At 45.0% G+C, this 23,942-nt stretch overlaps 2 protein-coding genes across 5 annotated transcripts in view; one reads left to right on the top strand and one right to left on the bottom strand.

Moving 5' to 3' along the window:
• Positions 1-2,507: 2,507 nt before the first annotated feature.
• Armt1 (acidic residue methyltransferase 1) lies at positions 2,508-20,765 on the bottom strand. 2 transcript variants are annotated; one of them, XM_028764319.1, is made up of 5 exons: positions 20,641-20,765; positions 17,984-18,089; positions 13,122-13,366; positions 6,976-7,138; positions 2,508-4,221 (listed from the first exon to the last, which is right to left on the bottom strand). In XM_028764319.1, the coding sequence occupies exons 1-5, from the start codon at positions 20,679-20,681 to the stop codon at positions 3,457-3,459; spliced, it is 1,320 nt and encodes a 439-aa protein (XP_028620152.1). In that variant the 5' UTR covers positions 20,682-20,765; the 3' UTR covers positions 2,508-3,456. The 2 variants fall into 2 exon arrangements, with proteins under 2 accessions (XP_028620152.1, XP_028620153.1); XM_028764320.1 differs by having other exon boundaries at positions 20,592-20,687.
• The window catches only part of Rmnd1 (required for meiotic nuclear division 1 homolog), a 33,898-nt gene continuing 29,285 nt past the window's right edge, over positions 19,330-23,942 (top strand). Inside the window, exon 1 of one of the 3 annotated variants that reach the window (XM_028764316.1) lies at positions 19,330-19,497. The gene's annotated coding sequence lies outside the window, so the exon portion shown is untranslated. The other 2 variants (XM_028764317.1, XM_028764318.1) reach the window with 2 other exon arrangements.

Raw genomic sequence — 23,942 nt, 5'->3', positions numbered from 1 at the left:
AATAATAATAATAATAATAATAATTTTTAAAGAGTTGAATGCTTTTTAAATTTTATTATGTATTAATATGTGGGGAAACCATTCAACATTCATGGTGGCCAACTTACAGGATCAGACTAAGTAGCCACGAACAGATGAATGGATAAAGAAAACATGGCTACCTTACAATGGAGTCTTACTCTACCATAAAGAAGAAAACAGTGGTGAAGATAATATTGAGCAAATAAGCCAGACTCAAAACTATAGCGATACTGTGATGCTTTGAATATGCTTGGCCTATAGGGAGTGGTGCTGTTAGGTGGTGTGGCCCTGCTGGAGGACGTGTGCCACTGTGTGGGTGGGCTTTGGAGGTTTCCTCCTAAGTTCAGGCTCCGCCCACTGCAGAAGAGAGTTTCCTCCTAGCTGCTGAGGAAGTCAAGTCTTGTGTTTGCCTTCAGAACAAGATGTTAGAACTCTCAGCTCGTCCTGTACCATGCCTACCTGGATGCTGTCATGTTCCTGCCGTGATGATAATGACTGAGCCTCGGAACCTGTAAGCCAGCCTCAATTAAATGTTGTCCTTCATGAAAGTTGTCTTGGTCATGGTGTCTCCTCATAGCAATAAACCCTAACTAAGACAGACATCATAGACAAATTCTTTACATATTATACGACAACCCAGAGAACGGCAGAAAATATTTACCAATCTTTTATTTGGTAAGAGACTTCTCTGGCCCTATTTTTTTTGAGACAGGGTCTCACTGTGTAGCCAAGGCTGGCCTGGAACTCTACCTGTAGTCCAGGCTCACCTCAAACTTATGATCCAAAGAAGTTACAGAAATGATCAGTAAGCACCTCATTTGCTCCATGTCCAGCACCGTGGATATAATCAAAAGCATCAACATTGCTGAGTGCTAACAAGGACGTTGGGTAACCAGAGCCCCGATGCATTTCGGAAGGAAATAGGAAAACACTTGAGAACGTTCTGGCAGTCAATCAAAACATTCAGATCACTCTATGACCCAGCACTTTCACTCCTGGGTATCTATCAAGGAGGACTGAAAACAGGAAACATCAGCATCTGTCCATCAATAGTCACAGCTACAGCATTCCTGCATGAGAAAGTGGAAACTCTAGGCCAGCCCATAGCTGTAATCCCAGCACTGGGAAGGTGAGGGCTCAGCAGTCATTAATTTGCAGTGTTGGGTACATAGCACGTTCAAGGCCAACTTGGGCAACGTTAAGACCCTATCTCAAAACAAACACATTAAAGTAGACAAGGAAGAAGAGAGAGCACTGACCAGCAAATCAAATGTTGTGTATCTATATAATGGAGTACTATTCAGCTGTCAAAAAGAGAGTACTGATGAGTTGTTCCTTTAAAGGAAGCCAACCACAAAAGGCCATGCATTTTATTATTCTATTTAAATGCCTAGAATGTATAAATAACTATACAGAAGCAAAACAATCAGTTATCAGTGGTTCTGGGTTTTATTTTAGGGGTGCCAAATGTTCCGATGTTGGTTGTAAAGATGATTGCACAAGGTTCTAAGTGTACTAAAATACTGTGTACCTCAAATGAGTCATATTGGACTGTCAATAAAGCTGTTTAAAAAAAAAAAAAAACAACCAAGTGGTGTGCAGCACAAATCTGCAATCTCAGCAGTTGGAAGGCTGAGGCCAGAGGAAAATGAGTTTGAGGCCATAAATTCTAGAACTAGCCAGGAATGGTGGCACACACCTTTAATTCCCAACACTAGGGAGGCAGAGGCAGGTGGATCTGAGTTTGAGGGGCAGCCTAGTCTAGAGTAAATTCTTGGATAGCCAGGGCTACACAGAGACCCTGCCCCCAACAGACAGACAGACAGACAGACAGACAGACAGACAAGAGCATTGGGCCAGTCATTAGTTCATGTCTGTAATCTTACACTACTTGGGAGGCTGAGGCAGGAGGATAGCAGAGAGTTCAAGGAGAGCCTGGGCTACAGAGTGAACCTGTTGAAAAAAACTGGTTAAAAAAAAAAAAAAGGCACTGCTTCCTGCTAAGCACCCATGACCCTCTCCCAGACTGCCTTTTTCTTGCTCTAACTTGCTTCCCTGCTTTCCCTTGTTGGGGTGGAGCTGAACCACTTTCAGAAATACTACAATGCCATGTTCTTAAGAAACCACATAGCAAAAATAGGGGGATGCAAGAAGAGTGCTTTGCAAACTGTGGCCCGTGATAGCTCAGGTCACCATGAAGGCGATCCACACAGCTATGTTCTAAACTCCAGGTTCTGCCTGAAGTTACAACTGGCTGATCATTTCAGTGACTTGATGCTTAAAACAGACATGTGAACAGGAAACAGCACATCCTCAGAGGGCTTCACATATCCTGAAGAACCCAACCTGAACAAGATCAGGACCCAGCTTCACTGTCATGCCATCTCACAGTGACTGCGGGTACCAGCTAAGTCCTGTATTGTACAGATCTCAAGTTTAACCTACTTGTCCTCACTTATCCAAAGAGCAAATAAAAACCAGTGGAATTCTCTGTAAAAATCATTTTTATTATATTATTATCATTATATTATTCTAGTACAAGAAAGCATCTCCAACTTTAGTTCCAATTGCTTTGAAAAAGAGTAACATGAATTTACAGACTATGACTATGTCTGAGGTGAGGAACTTCACAACCTGTGATATGAAGACTGAGCTCAGCCGGGCAGTATCTAAAACAACACATAACAGTCGTCTCCACAGTCTGCTACCGCAAACCAACATCGCTGTGGTGGGAACGTCAGCATGGCAATCGTAGGACAATGGAAGCAACCCTGCACTCATACTTCATCAATCACTCTTTACGATGCTCAGTTGTGCTTTGACCCGTTCTGCAGGTCAATCCAAATACAAATCTATGCAAGAAAATGGGCTTTGAAAACTTAACCGTACAAGAGAGCAGGCTGAAGTTCAAGTCTGAGGTAATTCTGTCTCTGTGTGTTCAAGCATCATGCACGTGCCTCCCAGGAGAGCTCTTACAAGGCATGTCACTGGGCCGCGAATTCAAGAGCCAAAACTAAGTTAAATAATACTTAAGTCTCCTAGATATTAAATAATCATTCCGTTTAAGAAAACAGGATTAACTAACATGTAAATTAGTTTTTAAAGCAAAATTCACTTACATTTTTTGCATTCTTCAAAATTAAAAATTAGTTCATAAAAAAATTAGTTCATTAAAACCACTTGAAAGTTTGCATTTAACTTGGCATAGTAACTAATAGCCCAACAGAAGTATAACTGGCTTAAAATCAAAACAGTGCAGTGGGGGAAAACATTCCAAGGAAGCCTCATCTATATACAGTATGTAAGACAGCACAGGGGCTGAGAAACGGGCTTCCTATGCTGATGAGAAGCCAGGCCTAAATCCATGTACTGTTTTTCTGAGGCTGAAAGGAGATTCTCAGAACACTGTCTGCAACCAGGAACTCCTGAGTGGAGTCAAAGTGGCCCATCAAACTGAAATATTCCATACTTGCCAGTGGTCAGCCAGTGGGGATCAGAGGCCGTGAGCTGCTCGGCCTGCCCAGGCTGCAGACCTACCTGAAGCTCACACTTTAATGTTCTTATGCTACAGAGAGGTGCAGGGTGGAAGCCACTCAGAGCCTGATGAAACGGAAAGGTGAACTTCCATTTTCTGTCACCCATTAGCTTCCTATAATTCAAATCTCCCTTGAATAAAACAAGACATGCCTTTTGCAGTTCAGCGTATAAGTCAGGGGCGACCTGGGGCATCACACAATATGGATGAGGCAGAGTCCAAAATGCATGGTCGTGGTAAACCCACCTCCTCATCGTAACATAGGTCTCCCAGTTGGTCCCACAGGTGGACATGGACTCCAGATTGCTACTCTTCATACGCTCGACTATCCAGTTAAAGTCACGCAAAGTAACGTCAGACACAAACCATGGGATAGTTTTCCCATGAAAATGAATCTCAGTGGCTAACTCAGAGGATAACAAGAAGTCCGCAAATACTAAATCTGTAATCAGTTCAAACCCAGAATTATCCAGAACAATGTCTACTCTAACTCTGGGAGTTTCTGCTGTTTTCTTTAACTTACTGAGCAATGCCCAGAGAGATTCTGTGTCATTTATTAAAATGAATGGTTTTAGGTCTTGCAAACAATTTATTATATTGGCCTTCTGAGAACTACTTTCTCCACCTGAGAGAGATAGATCACACTTATTCCCCCAGAGGGAAATCTGAAATGAAAAAAAAAAAAGTTATTACTCTTTTATACAACAAACAACTCCACTGTACAGAAAGGTACCCAAAAATACTCATAATATTTCTATAAAATTCTTAAAAGTTCCACCAAATCTATAGTTTCTCTAACACAGAGTTATTACATGATACTGTATTAAGTACAGTAAGACTGATATTTTGGTGAATATATAAAAACTGTAAGTAGCATTAGCACCTACATTGCTGATTTAGACACAGCTGTTAATACCATCAGAAGCTCTGAGAAAGGATCACAACTTATTTTATAATTGGAAATCAAGGGGAAAAGCCAAGCTCCCTTACTCTCCACATCCTCAAACCATTGTATTTCCTTGTACCGACCACACAACCTCAGGAGGACATGGCAGCCTAAGACCTGGCTTGATAGTTTGCTAATGGAAATTGGACACACAGACATCTCAAGATATAATCCTTAAGACCAGGTGATGTTAGCCACAGGCCCAATGTAGCCATCTATTATTTAGCACATACTGAAGCAATGCTCAATGCTATTTTCTAGGAAGTATTTGATCCTATGGTTTTTAAGCTATACAATCCCACGTCCAGGACTGCAGGCTGGGATCCATGCTGTGTTCAAACATTGTCCATTACAGATCCTCAGGAGTGAAGGTCCCTAAGACTCGGGCTCTGCAACCTGAATGTGAATAGAACACCGCCCACCTGAGGACTGACATAATGAGTGTCACGGCACACCAAAGTTGTGCCTACGGAAGCATCTGGCACAGTGGCTGGGGTAAAGCTCAGGCTTCTTGCACTTGTCTGGAACACCCGAGGGCCTGAGGTCAACCCCAGCATCACTACAAAAAAGAATGGACTACGTGGTCTCTGTAACGTCTGGCAGCTCTAGGGGTTAGAAGGGACGTCACTGCAGACAACATGGAAATGGACAACTGTCTTCCAATAACACTTATCTTTAAAAAAAAATCACCCAAGGGGCTGCAGGGATGGTTCAGCAGCTAAGAGCACTGGGTGTGCAATCATCCAGGCCCAAGTTTGATTCCAGCACCCACATATCACACCCAAAGTCCCGGACCCCTGATTCCAGCTCTGAGCAATCTGGCACCCTTCCTGGCTTCCAGGCCCACACATATACACTCACTTGTATACACACACACACACACACACACACACACATACACACACACACTCTCAGTAAGTATTGTCCAGTGAGTCTCTATTCTCTTATGCACTTTTCTGAACTGGGTTTTCACTATCTAGCCCTGACTGGCCTTGAATTCACAGTGATCCTCCTGCCTCTGCCTTCAAATGCTGTGATAAAGGTGTGCATCACCGTCCCCAGCTGTCACCTTTAGAGTTAGGAAACTGCCTAGGTATGGTGGCACACGGCTACCTTCCCAGCTACCTGAGAGAAGGCTCAAACAAAAGAAGTGCCTGCACCATGGGGTCCAGGGCCAGCCTGCACATGGAAGGCCCTGGCTCAAAACAAAACAAACACAAAACTAAAATCAGGATGATACATCTTCAACCAGGAGCACCATCAAGATTAACTGATAGAATTTTGTTGTTGTTGTTGTTGTTTTAAAGACAAAAAGGGCTCAAATAAAACAAAGTGGTGTGAGTCACCATCCTCTGCACCTGTGCTGTTATGCCCGCTCCCCCCGTCTCTATGCATTTCCCCAAAAAGACTGCTTGAAGAGAAATCCAAACTTAGGTCATAGGCTGCTGAGTGTATCTCCTTGTTCCTGTTTTGATCCTTGTTCCTATTTTTATTCCTGTTCTTGTTTGTGTTACTGTTTTGTGGGGAGTATAATAGGGAGCTATGCAGTTGAAAATATAGCATTTGGCCAGGCCGTGGTGGTGCACGCCTTTAATCCCAGCCCTTGGGAGGCAGAGGCAGGCGGATTTCTGAGTTCGAGGCCAGCCTGGTCTACAGAGTGAGTTCCAGGACAGCCAGAACTACACAGAGAAACCCTGTCTCGAAAAAAACAAAAACAAAAAAAAAAAAAAGAAAAAAAAAAAAAGAAAATATAGCATTTGGTTCTTTACCAGATGACTCCTTGTCTTTCTCTCGCCCTCAGCCCTCCGCCGATCCAAGGAACTCAGTCAGCTATGCTGGCGTAGCTGACAAAGTGGGGCTGGTAAGACAGCTCGGCAGGTAACAGCATTTGCCACCAAGCCTGATGACCTGGATTAGGTCTACGCACCCCACATGGTGGAAAGAGAGACAACCCCTGCAATTTGTTCTCTGACCACCTCATGTACACTGTGGCAAGAGTGTGCCCCATAAATCACTGTAAAAATCAAAAGTAAATGATCTGTCCAAGTCACCCGTTCCTCCAGCCTACAGGGACCACGTGCACATGGCACACCTGACTTTCCAGCTGAGGAGGTGCCTTCTGGCCCTGCACATGCCCTTCGACCCATCTCAGGTCATCCATGTGCCCTCAGCACCACAAGGACTAAGCTGGGCATGGTGTTCCATACTTGTAATCCCAGCACTTGAGAAGCTGAGGCAGGAGGACTGCTGTGAGTTTGAGGTTAGCCTGCACAGCACATATTACAGGCCGGTCTGGGCTACAGTAAGACTGTCTCAAAACATAAAATGGGTGCTAGGGCAACAAAGGTGGCCTTTTTTTTTTCTGTGACCCTAGGGTCACAGAAAATCATAATACAGTATTACTGATATATAACAATCTGCATAAAATAGCATGTGTTTGTATAAAGTCATGTGTGTAGTATTCTTTGCATACCTGCAGGAGTTTAAAGAACTCGTCCTGGATCTGGTTTTCCCTGAGGTCTTTGACAGGTTTCAGCTGCAGCAAGTGTTTGCACAGAGCATCGATGGAATCCTGCGACTCAAAGAAGTTCTCATCTTTGCTTTCCTTAAACACATCGAAGTCATGGATTGGCGGACTGTGGCAGGAGACAAACATGGTAAGGCATTTCTGTGAGTCCTTACACAAAAACAAATCTCTCTGGGCCAGGAATGGCTGGTAGCACACACCTTTAAACCTGCTGCACCAGGGGCAAAGGCAGATGGATCTCTATGAGTTTAAGACAAGCCTGGTGTGCACTCCAGTCCAACCACTGTACACGCTACAGAGTGAGATCCTATCTCAAAGAAAGAAACAAAGCAAAACTGAAACTCAAGCTACTTTACTAAAACTAGCTCAGAATTATTACAGACTGTGTCCATAACCATTTACCCCACAGAGACAAGTGGGGATGGGAAGGAGATGACACGGTAACGAACTACTTCCATCCCACATCCTTCCATCCCCTACGTGAAGGGCTCCTAATACCGAGAACTGAGAGTAAACAGACATCATGAGTGCCACAGTGATCACCAAGAGTCGCAGCAACAGAGTCCTTGAGGAAAACAGGATACTCTGTAAAAACCAGTGGAGTGACAAACGGATCGCTCGTGCACAGATTTGAATGGTGTCATACTTTACTCCCAGCTTACTTCTGACCTAAGGTGATGTTTGTGTTATGGCTCCATCATCTTCACGAGAAGGTGTGTGAGAAAATAACTAAGATATAGGTACTAATATGACAGCCATTGAGGAACTGAAAAGACATCCTGATTAATGTCTGCAATTAACTGTATTCTTTCAGTCCATCCATGTCAGGATATAAACAATATAGGGCTCATGTAATGAGGTTGGTTTGTTTGATCTTGTTTTTGAGACAGGTTCTCACTGTGTAGTCCAGGCTGGCCTGGACCTCATGGCAGTCCTCCTGCCTCAACTTTCAGCAAGACTGTTCTTATAAATGACATACCAGGTGCTGCTGCTCCTTCTGACCAGCAGTGAGCTGGGAAGCCACATCTCTACTCCAAGGGTGCTGTCATTGCCAAAGTACTTTGCAGCTCCTCTTTGGGAACTTCCTTCAGAACCTGTGGCATATTATTAAACACTGTCAGTGACTGTGGAACTTGCTTGGCAACAGGCAATAGTCACTCAGAAATGTCAGTAGACTATAGACCACAATCAAGCTGAGTAAAATCATTTTGATTAAAAAACTTGAGTGACTCAAAATTAGCGAAACTAATTTTCCTTTTTGAGGACTGGAAATGGGCTTGGAAATAAATTCCAAAGAATTAAAAGGTATTTTTAGCAATGACAGCATTATTGAAATCAGTCAGTTCCTCAAGGAGATTTAAAAGGGCAAGAGGCCATATGGATGTACAAATTCAAATGTGGGGAGTGGCAAACAAAAGCCCACAGACCCAGTGAGGCCTGTTCTATGTGACCCAAAACCCAAGAACGGTTAACAGTTAAGTAGACAAGCACTCAGGCATGGTGGTCTATGCCTGTAGAAGGCTGAGGCAGGAGAATTTTCTGGAATTTGGAGCCAAACTGGGCTTCATAGTGAATTCTAGGCTAGCAAAGGAAGGGAGGGAAGGTGAGAGGGGAGGAAGCTGGTGTGTGCTGTATTCTGTGCCATGTGGAACCGGAAGCTCAGTGTCTGTAATCCAAGCTGTACTGGAACACCGGCTGACACGGGAGCTACGGCTATCACATCATGGTGGCAAGACTGTGTGGCTGTGACAGAGACCATTGGCCTAGAAAGCTAAACTACTCCAGCTCTCTACAGAAAAGTCTGCCAACTCATGTTCTTTAACTAATAGTTATTGATTAGAGTCATAGCTCAGGTATGAACATGAATTTCTGTTTATGACTAAGGGAGCAAATGTCACATAGATATATGCAGTTTCTCATTTTAGAACATTCACTACGTCAGAATCGGATGAGGCTGTGGATGGCCATATGCCCTGAGCAAACAATACACATAAAACTATTCCAAACAGAAACACACATCCATCCTCCTCCTCCTCAAAAACATGTTAGAACTGGGCAGATGAAATGGGGCTTAGTGGTTAAGATCACTGGTTACTCCGCCAGAGGACCCAGTTTCAGTCCTCAGCACCCACATGGAAGCTCTAACCATCTCTAACTGCAGTTCAAGGGGCACAAAATAAGAAGTAAAGTCATATAACCCCCCCGAAGCCCACATTACAATGTTTGCAGCTTTGTTCTTTGTAAAATCCCAAACTGGAACTGCTGTGGATGGCCTGGCACTCTCTGTATTTTGATGCTAACTCCACTTCCCCAAGAGGGGCTGCCTTGGACAGTTGTGACCAAGTGAACCTTCTCCCCATATTAACTGGTAAAATAAAGGCTAGAGCCAGTGACTGGGCAGTGTAAGGCAGAGCTGTAAGTTTTAGAGAGGGGACAGAGACAAGACGGTACCTGAAGGAGAGGATGATGAGCCAGAACCATGTGGCATTAGGAGACATAAGTAACTGGGGATTTCATAGATGACTGAGTAATGTAGGGTGCATCTGTCCAATCTAGGTGTGTAGCTTGTATCTACATCAACTGAGTTTTGAGTTCTTTGTGTGGACATATTGAGGGTTGAAGATTTACTGTTATAAATCTAGCTGGTAAACTACAAGCCTCTGGAGTTTTCATTTTACAGACTAGGGGATTAGAGCCAGCAGTTTCAGCAGGCTAGCCACAGGGAGCAGACGGCTTGGAAAGCAGTTTGGTGGCAGCAGCTACCCTTGGGAACCTGGGCAGACCACTGTTTGGGGATCCCCACGAGAGGGGTGGTGGTGGTGGGAAACCTCTGTTGCTGGTGCCTAGCCAGCCATACCGTGGATTGTTTTTTTATAACTACATGCTACACGGAACAACTAAGCTATCAGCACTTCAGATTACCAAACTGAAGGCTCACAATGTGGAGTATTCCTCAGCAATGTGGACAACTGAGAATGCCGTGCATCGATAGATACTAATGACCCCACCAAGCAACAGTCAGTGGAAGACGCCTCCATAAGCTGTTCAGTTCACTCACCTGTAATCTCAGCACTTAGGGGGCTGAGACAGGAGGACTGTGGTTTTGAAACCAGTCTGGGCTATGTGAGTTCAAAGACATCGAGACCATGTCTCAGGAAGGAAACCAAACCAACCAACCAAACATATATATGTGTGTATAGTGTATATATATATATATATGTATATGTATATATATGTATATGTATATATATTAGATATATATATTAATATATATACATATATATGTATGTATACATATAAATATATATAAAATCAGTAAATCAATATATAGCTTTTTAAAAGCAGGCAAAAACAAACAAACACACACAACAAAACACCTGACCCAGGTCAGGTAGTTGTCCCCAGTGATGAAACAAAGTTCTATCTGTTCTGCAAAAACTAGAATCAAAAGCTCTATCATTTCCTAAAATGATTTCATTTTATAATTATTATTGGTTTGACTGACTGATTCATTTCTTACTTCCTTCTTTTCTTTCTCTCACCAGGGTTTCATGCCAAGGGTAACCTAGAACTTGCTATACAACTCAGGTTGTCCTCAAACAGAGACTCTTCTTGCCTCAGTGTCCCAAACTGGCTTTGATCTATTACTTTAAATCATCCTATGATTGTGGGGCCAGGGAGGTGTGGGACTGAGGGAGCTAGTCAGGAGCAAAAGTGGGGATGACGTATGTCCAAACCCAGAAATGTGGTTCTGAGATCAGCAGGGGAAGGATAGCTCCCCATCTGGCCCAGGCCTGCATATCCTGGCCCACACAGCCCTGTGCCCAGACCCATGCCCAGCGAAGGTCACATAGCCTAGCGGCCAGGGTGATCTTCTTCTCCTGCAAGGTAATGTCCAGCAATATCTGAAGCTCCTCTCCATGCATATGAAGCATCCTCGGTGCTCTGCCCCCCTCCCCACCAATGATGTACACTCTCCCCAAAGACCCCTAGCCACTCTCTAAAAGTTTAAATAGTGTTTGTTCTCCCAATTAAATGTACTGTCTCACTGAAGCCAGTCTTGGAAGAGTCTTCTCAACTATGCCCACTAGCTGCCTGATGTTCCTATTACTCCCTCACCCATTCCTGCCTTGCTTCCCCAGTTGTGATAGCAACCACAGTGTTGCAGGCTGGTCGAGGAGCCTAAGCTCCTACTATGGTATTCAGAAACAGGTACTAAAGGATTGCTTCTACATCAAACTTGTATTTTTGGAACCTATAAACTAAAAAAACAATTCATATCACCTCTTCTTCTGCACTATAAATAAGATGCACGTCAGAATTTCTTATGAAAAGGTAAATAGAATAAATGATCTATAAAAAGGTTTTGGAATGTATGACATTTAATTTTTTTTTTTAATCTAGCCATTAAAAACAAAATACCAGGCCGGGCGGTGGTGGCGCACGCCTTTAATCCCAGCACTTGGGAGGCAGAGGCAGGCGGATTTCTGAGTTCGAGGCCAGCCTGGTCTACCAAGTGAGTTCCAGGACAGCCAGAACTACACAGAGAAACCCTGTCTTGAAAAACCAAAAAAAAAAAATACCAGGGCTAGAGAAATACAGTAGTCAAGAGCACTTCCCATTCTTCCATGACCCAGGTTCTGTTCCCAGGACCCAAATCAATTAACTTAGAACCTCTTGTAACTCCAGATCTAGGGGATCCAGAGGCCTCCAGCCTCTCCTGGTGCCCACACATTCGTGCGTGCATACACACACACACACACACACACACACACACACACACACGCAAAGTAAGCAGCGCATACATACACAAACAGTGCATATAAACACAGAAATACATCTTTAAAACTAAAAGAAAGACAGAAGAAAGATTAAGAGAGTATGTGACGAGAGTCTCTTTTCTGATTATCCCTTTACAGAATAAACTCTGATATTTTATTGTAATGGTGTACACTGATTGTCAGCTTAAGGATCTGGAATCCCCTTGGAGGCAAATCCCTGGCCTGTTAGAGTATCTAGATCAGGTCAGGACCCATCCTAATGTAGGCAGCACCAGTCCCTGGACTGCAGGAGGAGAGTGAGCAGAGCCACAGCCCTCCTTCCTGTCTGCTCCTGCTGCTGACGGAATGTGATGTGATGTGACATGACCGGCTGCCTGAACATCCCACTCGTGCCACAGGCCTCCTCTGCCACCAGGGAGCTCACTCTTGCTCCACAGCCATAGTCACTCTCCCTAAGCTGCCTCCAGCCAAGTGCTTAGCACAATGAGAAAAGTAACCAAACACATTTCCTGTCATCTATAGAGAAAGCATTTGTTCCTTTGTTAATTGTTTTTTGGTTTTGTTTTTGTCTTAGAGACAAGTTCTCACTGTGTAGCTCTGACTGGGCTGGAACCCCCTCTGTAAACCAGGCTGGCCTCAAACTCACAGAGATCCACCTGCCTCAGCCTCCCAAGTGCTGGGATTAAAGGCTTGCGATACCACCATCCAGATTCTACCATAATTTAAAAGAGAAAAAAAAAAAAAAAAGAAAGGCTCCACTATGTAGTTCTGGCTGGGCTTGAACTCAGAGATCCACCTGCTTCTGCCCTTCAAGTGCTATGGTTAAAGGTGGGCACCACCAAACCCAGCCCCATCTTACATGTCAAACTCACATTTGTATTCGGTAAGCACTCTTTGCTTTACTGCAGACATCTTTTTGAAAGCATGTTTAAGGCTGGGAGAGAAGGTGTGGGAACTGCTGCCCATAAGCTCTTCTCTGATCTCCACACACACAGAGCCTTTAGTAAGGTCATATCATTCAGCCATTTGTGGAAATGTCCAACAGTATTTATTGTTTCTATTTGTTGAATTATTCTTTTCTCTAATTACATTTATTTATTTATTGAGGGTGTGCTCACATGACATGGTAAGCCCATGGAAGTCAGATCAAATGACAACTTTGGGGATTCAGTTCGTTCCTTCACTATGTGGGTCCTTCCATTTTGGCAGCAAGCTCCTACCCTGCTGAGCCATCTTGCTGGCCCCCAGTAAACTATTCAAAAATAGTTGTCACTTATGTAACCACTTGTCATCTACTGGCTGTACACTTGCCTCTGTATGATGGCTTCATGAATTCTCCGATACATGTAGCACTCTACAAACAACCAGGGAGAGAAGAACCAGCGTGGCTCCCCATCCCCTTCGTTTAAAAGGCTCCGCTGATACTCCAGGTACTGATTCCACATGTCCGTGTCAACACACTTGTCCACCAAGGGGATAATTGGTTTATCTGTCTGCAGCTCATTCCGTAGTTTAGAAAGAAGAGAGATGGCTTTCTTTTCAGCTTCAACGCCTTCCTGTAAAAGTACAAAGGGACAAGAAAAAGCTTTGCTGTGTGTGAGTGCACACACGTGTGCATATTCTGTGTGTGGGTGCACACACGCGTGTGCATACTCCTTCAGGGCTTCGTAGCTTTACAGACCTAAAGTGAAGAAGGAAACCACAGTACTTTAAACCCACACTTAGGCTTTTATATGATCTTAATGATCTTTTTTTCCTGTTTTCTACAACCCAGACTTTCTGTTTTCAAGCCTGTGGAAGGCAGAGGGACAGGACCCACTAGCATCGCCCCCTGCACCTTTCCTACTTGCACACCCTTCCAGTGCCACGACTAGGAAGGAAACCTGGACTCCCTGGGTTCCTCCTGCAGTTCTGCAGACCACATCCTTGCTCCCAGGTCACTGACAGACAGTTGCCCCATCCCTATGACACATCAGAGAGGAGACACAAGATGGAATAACAATACAGTGCCTGAAACTCCACACCAGCAAGATGCATGTCTCCTGGAAAACAAGACATTGCTGAAGCAGGGAGGGGCACTGCTGTAATCCCAGTACTTGTGAAGCTGAGAGGAAAGGATCAGAGGGCCAACACCAGCACTGGCTGTATACAGTCTGGGGCCAGCCTGGGCTATGAGAAGGGAGGGTTTTTTTTGTTTTTGTTTTTGTTTTTGTTTTTTTTTGGTTTTTTGAGACAGGGTTTCTCTGTGTAGCCCTGGTTGTCCTGGAACTCACTCTGTAGACCAGGCTGGCCTCGAACTCAGAAATCTACCTGTCTCTGCCTCCCAAGTGCTGGGATCAAAGGCGTGCGCCACCACCACCCGGCGAAGGGAGAGTTTTTATAAGACCATGATTAGGGAAGTCTCTATGGTGTTCCAATCCCATTACCTGGCCAATCTATCCTCCTCCTCCTCCCTCTGCTCAGAATGGAAGCCAGCACTTCCTACATGCTCAGCAGGCACTCAGTCACTACGCTCTACCCACACCAAATCTGTTTGGGATCAAGGAGGATCCACTTTGCTGCTTAGAGGCTGAGGTTTTAAGAGATTTTCAGGGTTACAATGTTAGAAGATTCAAAAACTACCAAGTTTTAGAAACAGCCTGAGTGTGTGTGTGCGTGTGTGTGTGCATGTGTGTGTGCATGTGCATGTGTGTGCATATGTCTGTGTGTATGTGCCTGTGATTGGAGACTGAACTCAAGGCTGGCATACCAAGCACATGCCCGGCCACTGAGCCAAATCTCATACAATACACGTCTTTCGTTTTTGAATTTTTACTTGTTTATGTATGTGCCTCTATATGTGTGCGCACTAATGTGCATATAAGCAGAAACATATGTGCACATGCAGAGGCCAAAAGCCAGCACAGGTCCTTCAGAGTTGAGTTCCAGGGTTTGCAGGTCAGCAGGCTTGCTCTGTGACTGCTGAGATCCAAACTCCAGTCCTCCTGCTTATGAGCAAGTGCTCTTAATTAGTGAGCACCTATCTCTCCAGCATGGCCTCCATACTATAGAGTAAGAGTTACCCTCTGCAACTCTCTACCCTAAGGTCTTTCATTTGAATACATTATTTTAGGATAAGTTACAACTGCGACTTTGTCTGTTTGCTTGGAGACAGGGTCTCATGAGGGCTGATCTCATCAGGGCTGATCTGGAATTCACATGGCCCAGACTAGCCTTGAACTCACAGCGCTTCACCTTTCTCTGCTTCTCAGGTGTGGGGATTAAAGACATACACCAGCACGCCTGGCCCCAGATGAGATTTGTATAGGACTGTCAGCATCATCTTTTATAGGAGCCTGGATTTAATGTTGCGTCAATACCTGTTACTTACCTTGTTTCACTTCAGTTCAGACATTTTCTGAGACCTGTCTGTGCCAGGCACTGTTCAGTCAGAGACAAATAAATGAGGCCTATGGCACCCCTAAGAGAGTCAACATCTACTCAATCAGGTAGTCTAAGGGATGGGCTTTTGAGAACCACATGACAGACATGGTTCCCTTGAGGACATGGTACTGCTCATAGAGCCAAAGGAGAGAGGCTAGAAAGTGTGGGAGCCCTAGGAGGTTTCAGCAGTAGAGCTGAGAGGGAAACTAGAGGGGCAGAGAGGGAGGAGGAGGTAGTTTTACTGAGAGAGTTTCACAGAGACAGACTGAAGAAAGACACACCACCTAAGAGAAGACAGCTACAAGGAGCTGATGCTACTCAGGCCCGTGTTTAATACTGTCCTTCCCACAGCACAGTGAAATGGGACAGGACTGCACTGACAACAGACCTTGCACGGGCTGGAGGTACACAATAAGATGTGACCCGTTATTACAGTTTTAGTCACTCCAGTTGAAAAAATCCAAATTATAAAAGACCTCTGGCTGTTTGTGTTACAGGATATTTAAACCTGCTTCTAGTTGTGGTGTGGTTCAGCCCTTACCACACACCTTTAATCCCTCTGGCTGAAACGTAGACACACCCTTAGTACACACCTTTAATCCCAAACAAAGAAGGTAAAGTTAGTTTGTGAAAGAAGCGCCGGTGTTTGAAAATGATGTCTAATTGAGTGGCAGACAAAGTGACGAATCAGAGAAAGATTTGACAGAATAGGATCTGCCCAGCTCTCAGGAGAAAAAAGAACAATGGGGAGCTACTTGAGGGAGAGAGAGTACAGCACAGGATACGGTAGAGTTCATGAAGAGCAGTGCAGTGGAGCCGAGAGGGAGAGCAGAGCAGCACAGAGAGGAAGGGGGAGGCAGGTTTACTGGGACAGTTTTACAGAGACAGATTGAAGGGAGAACAAGCTAGACACAGAAAGAGCCAGAGAACAGGGAGGAGCCAGAAGATTAGAACAGACTGCTAGAGCCAGTCTGAGGCCAATTCAGAGGCCAACAGAAAAGCCAGATTGAGTAAGTCAGCTGGAGGAGTCTGAGCTAGAACAGCTAAGTTAAACCAGCCAGCCAGAGTTCAGAAAAAAACAAGAAAGGATAAATTTATTCAGCAGCAAGTCTCAGAGACCGAAAACATTCTAGGTCTAGATTAGATTGGAGGCTAGAAGCTTCCAGGACTCGGCCTAGGTTAGCAGCTAGAGGCAGGAAGCCTCCCAGAGAAGAATTACAACAGGAGAATAAAAGTTACTTTACATATTTGTGTTTAAGTAAAGGGGCAATATTTAAGCAAAGCACCTAGATTTGGCTCATTTACACTTAAGTAAATATGCACATCCATCCAAATGAAGTTGCACGTATGTATAAAACACTGGGACCATCCATCAGCCAAATGTCTGTCCAAGATGAGCTAGACATCAGCAATAAAGAACAAGGAGGTGGGGTATGGGGTGTAAGCTTCTGACTCTAGCCAGGAAGCAGAGGCAGAAGGATCTGAGTTCAAGGCCAGCCTAAATTAAGTAGTCTCAAGAGGGGAGAAGAAAGCAAAAGATGGTTCTGTATTATATCAGAATTTGTTTAAAAACAAATTACTAAGGACCTGGGTTTGGTCCCTTCATTCACATGAACCCATCTGTAACTCTGGTTCCTGGAGATCTGATGCCCTCTTCTGACCGCCAAGGCCGCTACATGCTGTGTGGGACACAAACCACATAGAGATCAAACACCCATACACATAAATACACACACACAAATAAATGAAAGATAACTCTATACACTCAAAATACCTAGCTCCATTTCAATCCAGCCAATCAAGAAGCACTACAGCCCGGCAGTGGGAGCGCACACCTTCAGTCCCAGTACTCAGGAAGCAAAGGCAGGTAGTTTTGTCGTTTAAGGATGGCATGGTCTACAGAGTGAGTTCCAGGACAGCCATGGCTACACAGGTAGACCAAAATACTAGAAACCAAAATGTCTTGAAAAACCAAAAAATACCAAAAAATCCACTAACCACCACTTTAAATCTTTGCTGCAATGTGTTCAAGAAATGTATGGGGCCTAGCATGCAGCTCAGTAAAGTGCATGCCTACCATGCAGAAGCCCTGGGTGGGGAGGGGAGAAGAGGGGCAGACTCTTGTGTTCATTCCCCAGCACTGTACAATCTGCCTGTGGTGGCTCACAACTGTAATACAAGCGTTCAAGATCTTTAGCTACTCGAAACCTTGTCTCAAAAGAAGACAGGAAGGAAGGAAAAGGAGGAACACAAATGCAGCACACACACATGCAGCACAATTCACGGGTAACGGGAGTCAGCTTTAAAGGCTTTATCCACAGTGACAGAATGACTTAGGTGTTTCCCTCATCTGTTGATGAAGCAGGCAAGGTGACTCTTTTAAGTTCTACTCTACTCCAGCCAGCAAATCATTCCCGTAATTAGTCACACTGTTGTCAATCAACTGTAATTCCCACTGCCCTTCACTCCCACTCCAAGTTTGCACTGGTGGGTCTCAAGGTCTCCAATCAGTAATGCAAACGCTGTAATCCAGGTAGCTGTGGAGCCTCAAAGGCTCTTCACAGAAGTCAAGGTCATCACTCATGACCACTAAGGTTAGCACACAGGTCAACCGGAGGCTACCTCAACACACAGAAAGGCAGGTAAGTATTTGTGCCAGACACAAGTCTTTAAATGAGAGCTGAAACCTATAAATACTGTTATCCTTGTGAAGAACTAGCACAAAATTAAAGCTGAGATATAATTCTTACCTCTCCATGTTTTTCAAAAAATTCACTTTTATGTCGATGCAACGTATCAATCACCTTGGTTAAGATCTGCGGTGTTCTGTCCTTAATCGTGAGATACGCAAAGGACCTAGGAAAGAGAGTCCAAGGCCACGCATCACTCAGTAGCTTTAACACGAGAAAGTATGCCCAATTTTAGTTTCTGGAATGCCTCATCTGGATCCAAATTCCCTTTCATCCGACTATAAAAGGCACAGCAGTGTTATATGCTTTATAGACATGAGGCTGAGCTTGTCTTGTATGGACGACGCTCCAGAGCAGGTAACACAGCGGCACACAGCTGTAACTCTCGCCCCAGGAAGCTCCAGGGCAGGTAACACAGCGGCACACAGCTGTAACCCTCGCCCCAGGAAGACAGCAGCAGGAGGATTAGTAGTTTAAGACCATCCTGGGATAGATATATAAGATCCTTCTGGAAGGAAGAAACGAAGGAGGGAGGGAGAAGAAAGACGACCCAAGAAAACTTGAAACTCTACTGTCATGGCTGCTGAGCAGACTGGGTTCTGCCCCAGAATTTGACTGAATCATTTTCTTTTCTATCCTACTCAATTTCTTTTTCAAAATCAGATACTACTTCAGCAATGTGGTTAAGTTTTAAAAAAAAGAACTGATCTTGCAATCAAACAGGCTCTGGTCCTAGGTCAATCCCTTAGCAAGATGAAGGAGAAATCTCAAAGTAGTTTTGATTTGCATTTCCCTGATGTAGACGGGGCATGTGAAGGTGCCTGCTGGGGCTGGGGCTGTGGATCCCTTACAGCTAGCTACAGGTGGCTCTAAGCACCAGACCTGGATTATGGGAATGGAACTTGGGTCCCGTGCAGAAGCAGGACTCTCTCTCTCTTGATGACTGAGCCCTCTGCCTGGCTCCTGAAACGTTAACCTTTTAACGTAGCATACAGTGCCTAGCTCATCAGTTTTCTCTGCCCAAATCATCTCTGTTGAATTTATTACATATCTACAAACTCAAGTGACTTGTTCTGACCTTTAAACTAGTGGGCTCAACTGAGCATTTCCTCAGAAGGCTTCCTTGAATGGGAGCTATAAAAAAAACTAAAAAACCCACATTTGGACTGTGAGGCTTTGAGGTGCTTCAAATCTGCTTTTTAACTCCTAGAATTAGAAGTGAATGTTTACCAATCAGTGACAGTGTCAAAACAGAGAGGGAGGTGAGCCCATCAACACTAGAGTTTTCTAAGGCACCAGAAAAACAAACCAACCAACCAACCAACCAACCAGAAGGCTCCTAGAGAGGGGCGTTCCAAAACAGTGTAGGCAGACACTGTACTCATAGCCAGGCAAGGCCACATCTAAGCATCTAGAAACTATTCCAAGGGCTGGGGACATGCCTCAGCAGGGGAAGGCACCTGCCACCAAGTATGACCGCTTGAGTTCGATCCCCAGGACCCACATGGTAGGACAAAGGAGACTCCCTACACAAGCTGTCCTCTGACCTCCATTCCTGGGTGGTGGTATCACAGGTGAGTGCCACCCTCCCCAAATACATAAAACTAATTAAATTACTTGAAAATAAAGTATTTGAAATATGAATTTGGAGCCTAGTGTGGTGGTTCACCTCTATAATGCCATCACTAGGGGCAGGAGTAGCAGGAGTTTAAGGCCATCCTCTACTACATAATTCAATAGCTTGGTGTCAAAAGAAAACCAACCAACTAAACAAACAAACAAAAAGATTGGCTACTTAGCCAGTGCTTATTTTTGCTCTTACTTATAACTCTGCCCACAAATTGTAGCATACTGTAATTTCTCTTTATCCACAGGTTTGCCTGCCAGGGGCACTCAACCAGTTTAAAAACATTTTAAGTGGAAAATTCCAGCAGTCAACAATTTGTAAATTTTAAATAATTTTAATTAAATTTAAATTAAACTAACATGCCATTAATTGTTCCGTTTTGCTTTAGCTGTTTTGGTGAATCTATTGTGCCTAACATAAATTTCATGAGAAGTGTGCATAGAGGGGAAAAACTCTAAATATGAAAATTGCAAGCTTCCACTAGTGAACTACTTCTAATGATATTTATTTGGGGGGGGGGGCGGGCAGCGAGATGGCTCAGTGGGTAAAGTTACTTGATAAATCTGGCCGCCTGTGTTCTCTTTGAACTCCTGAGAGGTGAACGAAGAAAACCGGCTCCACAGAGCTGTTCTCTGACCTCTATCGCGTATAATGGGATGTGCGCGCACAAAATTAAGACGTATTTAAATGTTGTAAGAGTATTAGTTTGACCCATATCATTACATACACCGCAGTAGGTGTGAGTCCTAACTGTTGGCCCCCGCAGCGCTTGTCCTCCTTGCTTGTTAGAGACACGCTTTCCCTAATGTATCCCACAGTGGGCTCGAACTCACTACTAGCGCGAGCTGCCTTTACCTAACAGCAATCCTGCCTCAGCTTCTCAAGAGCTGGGAATATGTGACATCAAGGAAGAAGGTACACGGAGGATCTAGCTAGGTTCTGACGCGGGCTAGCAGAGCAAGTCCGCTGTCTCCCACTCAGGAGGGACTCGAACTCTCAGTCTGAGGATCTGGCGCTCCCGACCGCCCACAGCTTCCTCACCCAACATGGGTTTGTCTCCCAAGTGCGCAAGAGAAAAAGCGAGACGCACCCCTCGTCCTGAGCGGAGAGAAACGCCGGGGACTCGGCCATGGCGCCGGCGACACACGCCACTCACTGGCGTCGCTCGGAGTCCAACGGTTGGGGTTCCAGAAAACGGTTGGGGCTTTTTTTTTTTTTTTTAACCGCTTTTGAACTCAGAAACTTTATTTGGTGCCCCGGCTAGGGGCAGAGGATGGGACGCCAGGGCCTTCCGGCTACGCGAGCGGAAGCCCTAGAGGACCGGAGGCGGTAGCCCGCCGAGCGGAAAGGAGTGCGCGGAGCGGTCACGTGTTTGGATGGTCACGTGCCCCGGCTGGCCAGCCTGGGGGCTTGCAGTGCGCCTGCGCCGCAGAGGGGCGGGGCGGAGTGTGTTTCCGCAGAAGCGCCTACGACGGGAGCGTGCGCGTGGGCGTCGGGGTCCTCCTCTCCGCGCGCAGGTCAGTGCTTCGCGCTTCCCCAGCCTGAGAGGCTGGTGAGGAGGTGTGGGCTTCGGCCAGGGCCTCAGGATTTAGTCGGGAGTCCGAAGCACCTAGGACAAACACTCCCGACCCAGCGTTGGAGGCAGGGCATAGTAATAGCTGCCAAGAAGCATGAAATCACCTTGAACTTAGGAATTGGAAGACGTGCTCCCAAAGGTCAGCACCACTTGCCCGCTGAAGCTAACCTGGATGCAGCCGCTTTTTTAATTGATGGTATTCTGCATCTCATATACAACGTATTTTGCTTATGTCCACCAACACCCCCAGCCCTCCCCTCAAACCCAAATGCCTAGGCCTACCCATGTCCCACTCCCAACTTAATGTCTTTTATATAAAACACTGAGTGCAATTAGTGCTATTCTTAGGCACATGGGCATATTATTCTTAAAGATAAATGCCCAAGAACGGCTTGTTTCATTTTAAAATGTAGTTGACACCTTTGTGTCCAAGGACACTATCGTCACTGAACACAGGGGGCAAATACAGAAACCTGTTTTGAGGAGAGACAAAAATCTCCTTTATTGCTTTATGATATCATTGTCCCTATCTAATATATATCTGTGTATCATTTATTTGCCACATTTACTGTTTCCCACTCCAAGTGTAAGGGATATTTGTCCGTTTCCAGAGCTAGCATAATGCTTGGCACACGGTAAGGACTCCGTTCATAGCCATTGCATGAATTAATAAACTAAAAATACAAGGTATGTAAGTGATGTTAAATACGAGGACAAAGTAGAAAATGGTGAGAGGAGAGCTTGAGGACAGGTAAGTGGAAAGATCCAGAAAGACCCAGGGGGCCTGGAACAAAAGCATTCCTATAGGGAATGCCACAGTGGTGCAAAAGGCCAGGAAAATACAAGCTCTGAAGGCCGTCTTAGGGGCTTTTATTGTAAATGTAAAGCCATCATCAAATTTGACACTAGAAGAAGATAGGGTTCTAGTTGCAGTCTCAGAATGTTTGCTGTACTCCATCATGTATAAGCTGTCAGAGGTTGAGAACAGAGGCAGAGGACCAATGTGTCAGTTGCCTTCCACGTGACAAGCTGCCTGAAGAGGAGCAGCTGAAGGGAGGAAGGGTTTGCTACTCAGCTACAGTCCGTCACAGCAGGTTAGACATGGAGGCAGGAGCAGGCAGGAGCCTTGCATTGCTCAGCTAGAAAGTTGGCAACCCACCCCAAGGCATGGTCCTAGCCACATTTCACTGGGTCTTCCCTCTTCTTAACCTACCCTAGAAAGTCTGTCACAGACAGAGGGCTGTGTCTTCATGGTTGTTCTAAAGCTAGTCAGATAAAGGCCAACCATCATAAGCTGGTAAATGGCTATTATAATCATCATTGAATAAAACAGAAACTTGGGAAAGTATTTGTGGTGGATACTGGCCTGAAAAGGCCGGTGGGATTTACTGACTGAGTATGGGGACTGAAGAGAAAAGTTGAAGCAAATTCCAGGCGTAGGACTTGAGCAAATACAAGTATATGATTGGCACTTGAATAGGGAAGGGTGTGGTCTTGTGGAAGAGTCCAGATGTCCAGTTTTGAGCTTGTTACATTGTTGGTGCTCGGGGTGATTTAGAGATAAATCTGTGCTACTCGTCATAATGATTTATAAAACACAGGGTCAGGTAAGGTCACCAAGAGACTGATTGGGAAGAGAAGTGGCCCAGAGTCTGAGACCTGATGTATCACGTGCTTGAATGGATGAGGAACCAGCAAAGAAAGACAGAAGGAAAATGGCCAGTGTGGTATTCTAGAAGCCAAATGAAAAGCTGCTTCCAGGAGTGGGCAGTGAGTTGCCAGGCATCCAATGCCCTCTTCTGTCCTCTGTGGCACCAGGCATTCTTTTCCTTTTTTTTTTTTTTGGCACCAGGCATTCTTGTAGTGCACAGATACATGCAGACAAACACGTATGCCTGTTTAATAAAAATTTTAAAGAGGGAGGATTGATCGCTGGGCACAGAAGCAATGAATGCAGGCTGATGATGGCTGAGGAGTCATCTTGTAGAACTTTCAGTTTCCATTTTGTTAGTGGAGGAGGAATTGAGGTCATTATTGAGAATGAGAAACTAGGAGGGGGCTGAAAATGTGAGGAGGGGGTGGCATACGGTCCTGAGCAGTGTAGAAGACCCAGAGTGGCCCTGGCTGGAGAGGGTGCTAGGAGGTGATTAGTTGGCTGTCTCTCATGAGCTGCAAGAATGTAGGCAAAATTAAATCAGGTGAATCCTGTTCAGTTAGGAATGAGGTTATGTCACATGGCTATAGAAGAGAGAGGGATTCGGGGGTTCACAGTGAATGGGAGGTTGTAAGAGTAGACATGGACCCCCAGACAGAGTTATTAAATTAACAGGCTGGCAAGCCAAGGATGGGTAAGATTCTGCACAGAGCCTTACCAACCTAAGACATAAGTTCACTGCTTTTGATAATGCATATTTCATGACGGATAAGGAAGGCATTCTTGTCAGAACGACCTAAGACAGGCTCAGTCTTGTTAATGAAATAAAAAAGGGGGAGAGGCGGAGAGCCTTTAGGGCTGCTTGACAAGAATCTGACACGGGTCAAAGATAAGGAAAGGGGCTGCTTGGCAGGAATATGACATTGGCCAAGGACAAGGAAGTAGGCCTCAGGCAGGAATCTGACATTAGGCTAGAACAAAGAAGTAATTTCAGACAGGAATCTAAATTTTAGGCTAGAACAAGGATATAGGCTTCAGACATGAAAATGACCTAGGACAGGGAAGTAGACTCAGATACTTTGGTCATCCTGATAAGCCCTTAGAAACAGTGATCATGGGAGTGTTCACGTAAATCAGTTTAATGCCTTGCTCTTTCTTCGAC

The sequence above is a fragment of the Grammomys surdaster genome, unplaced genomic scaffold (genome assembly GCF_004785775.1).
Source record: "Grammomys surdaster isolate TR1022 unplaced genomic scaffold, NIH_TR_1.0 143, whole genome shotgun sequence".
Taxonomy (NCBI): Eukaryota; Metazoa; Chordata; class Mammalia; order Rodentia; family Muridae; genus Grammomys; species Grammomys surdaster.
Note: the sequence above shows the minus strand (reverse complement) of the source record. Positions and strands in the feature narration are given on the sequence as shown.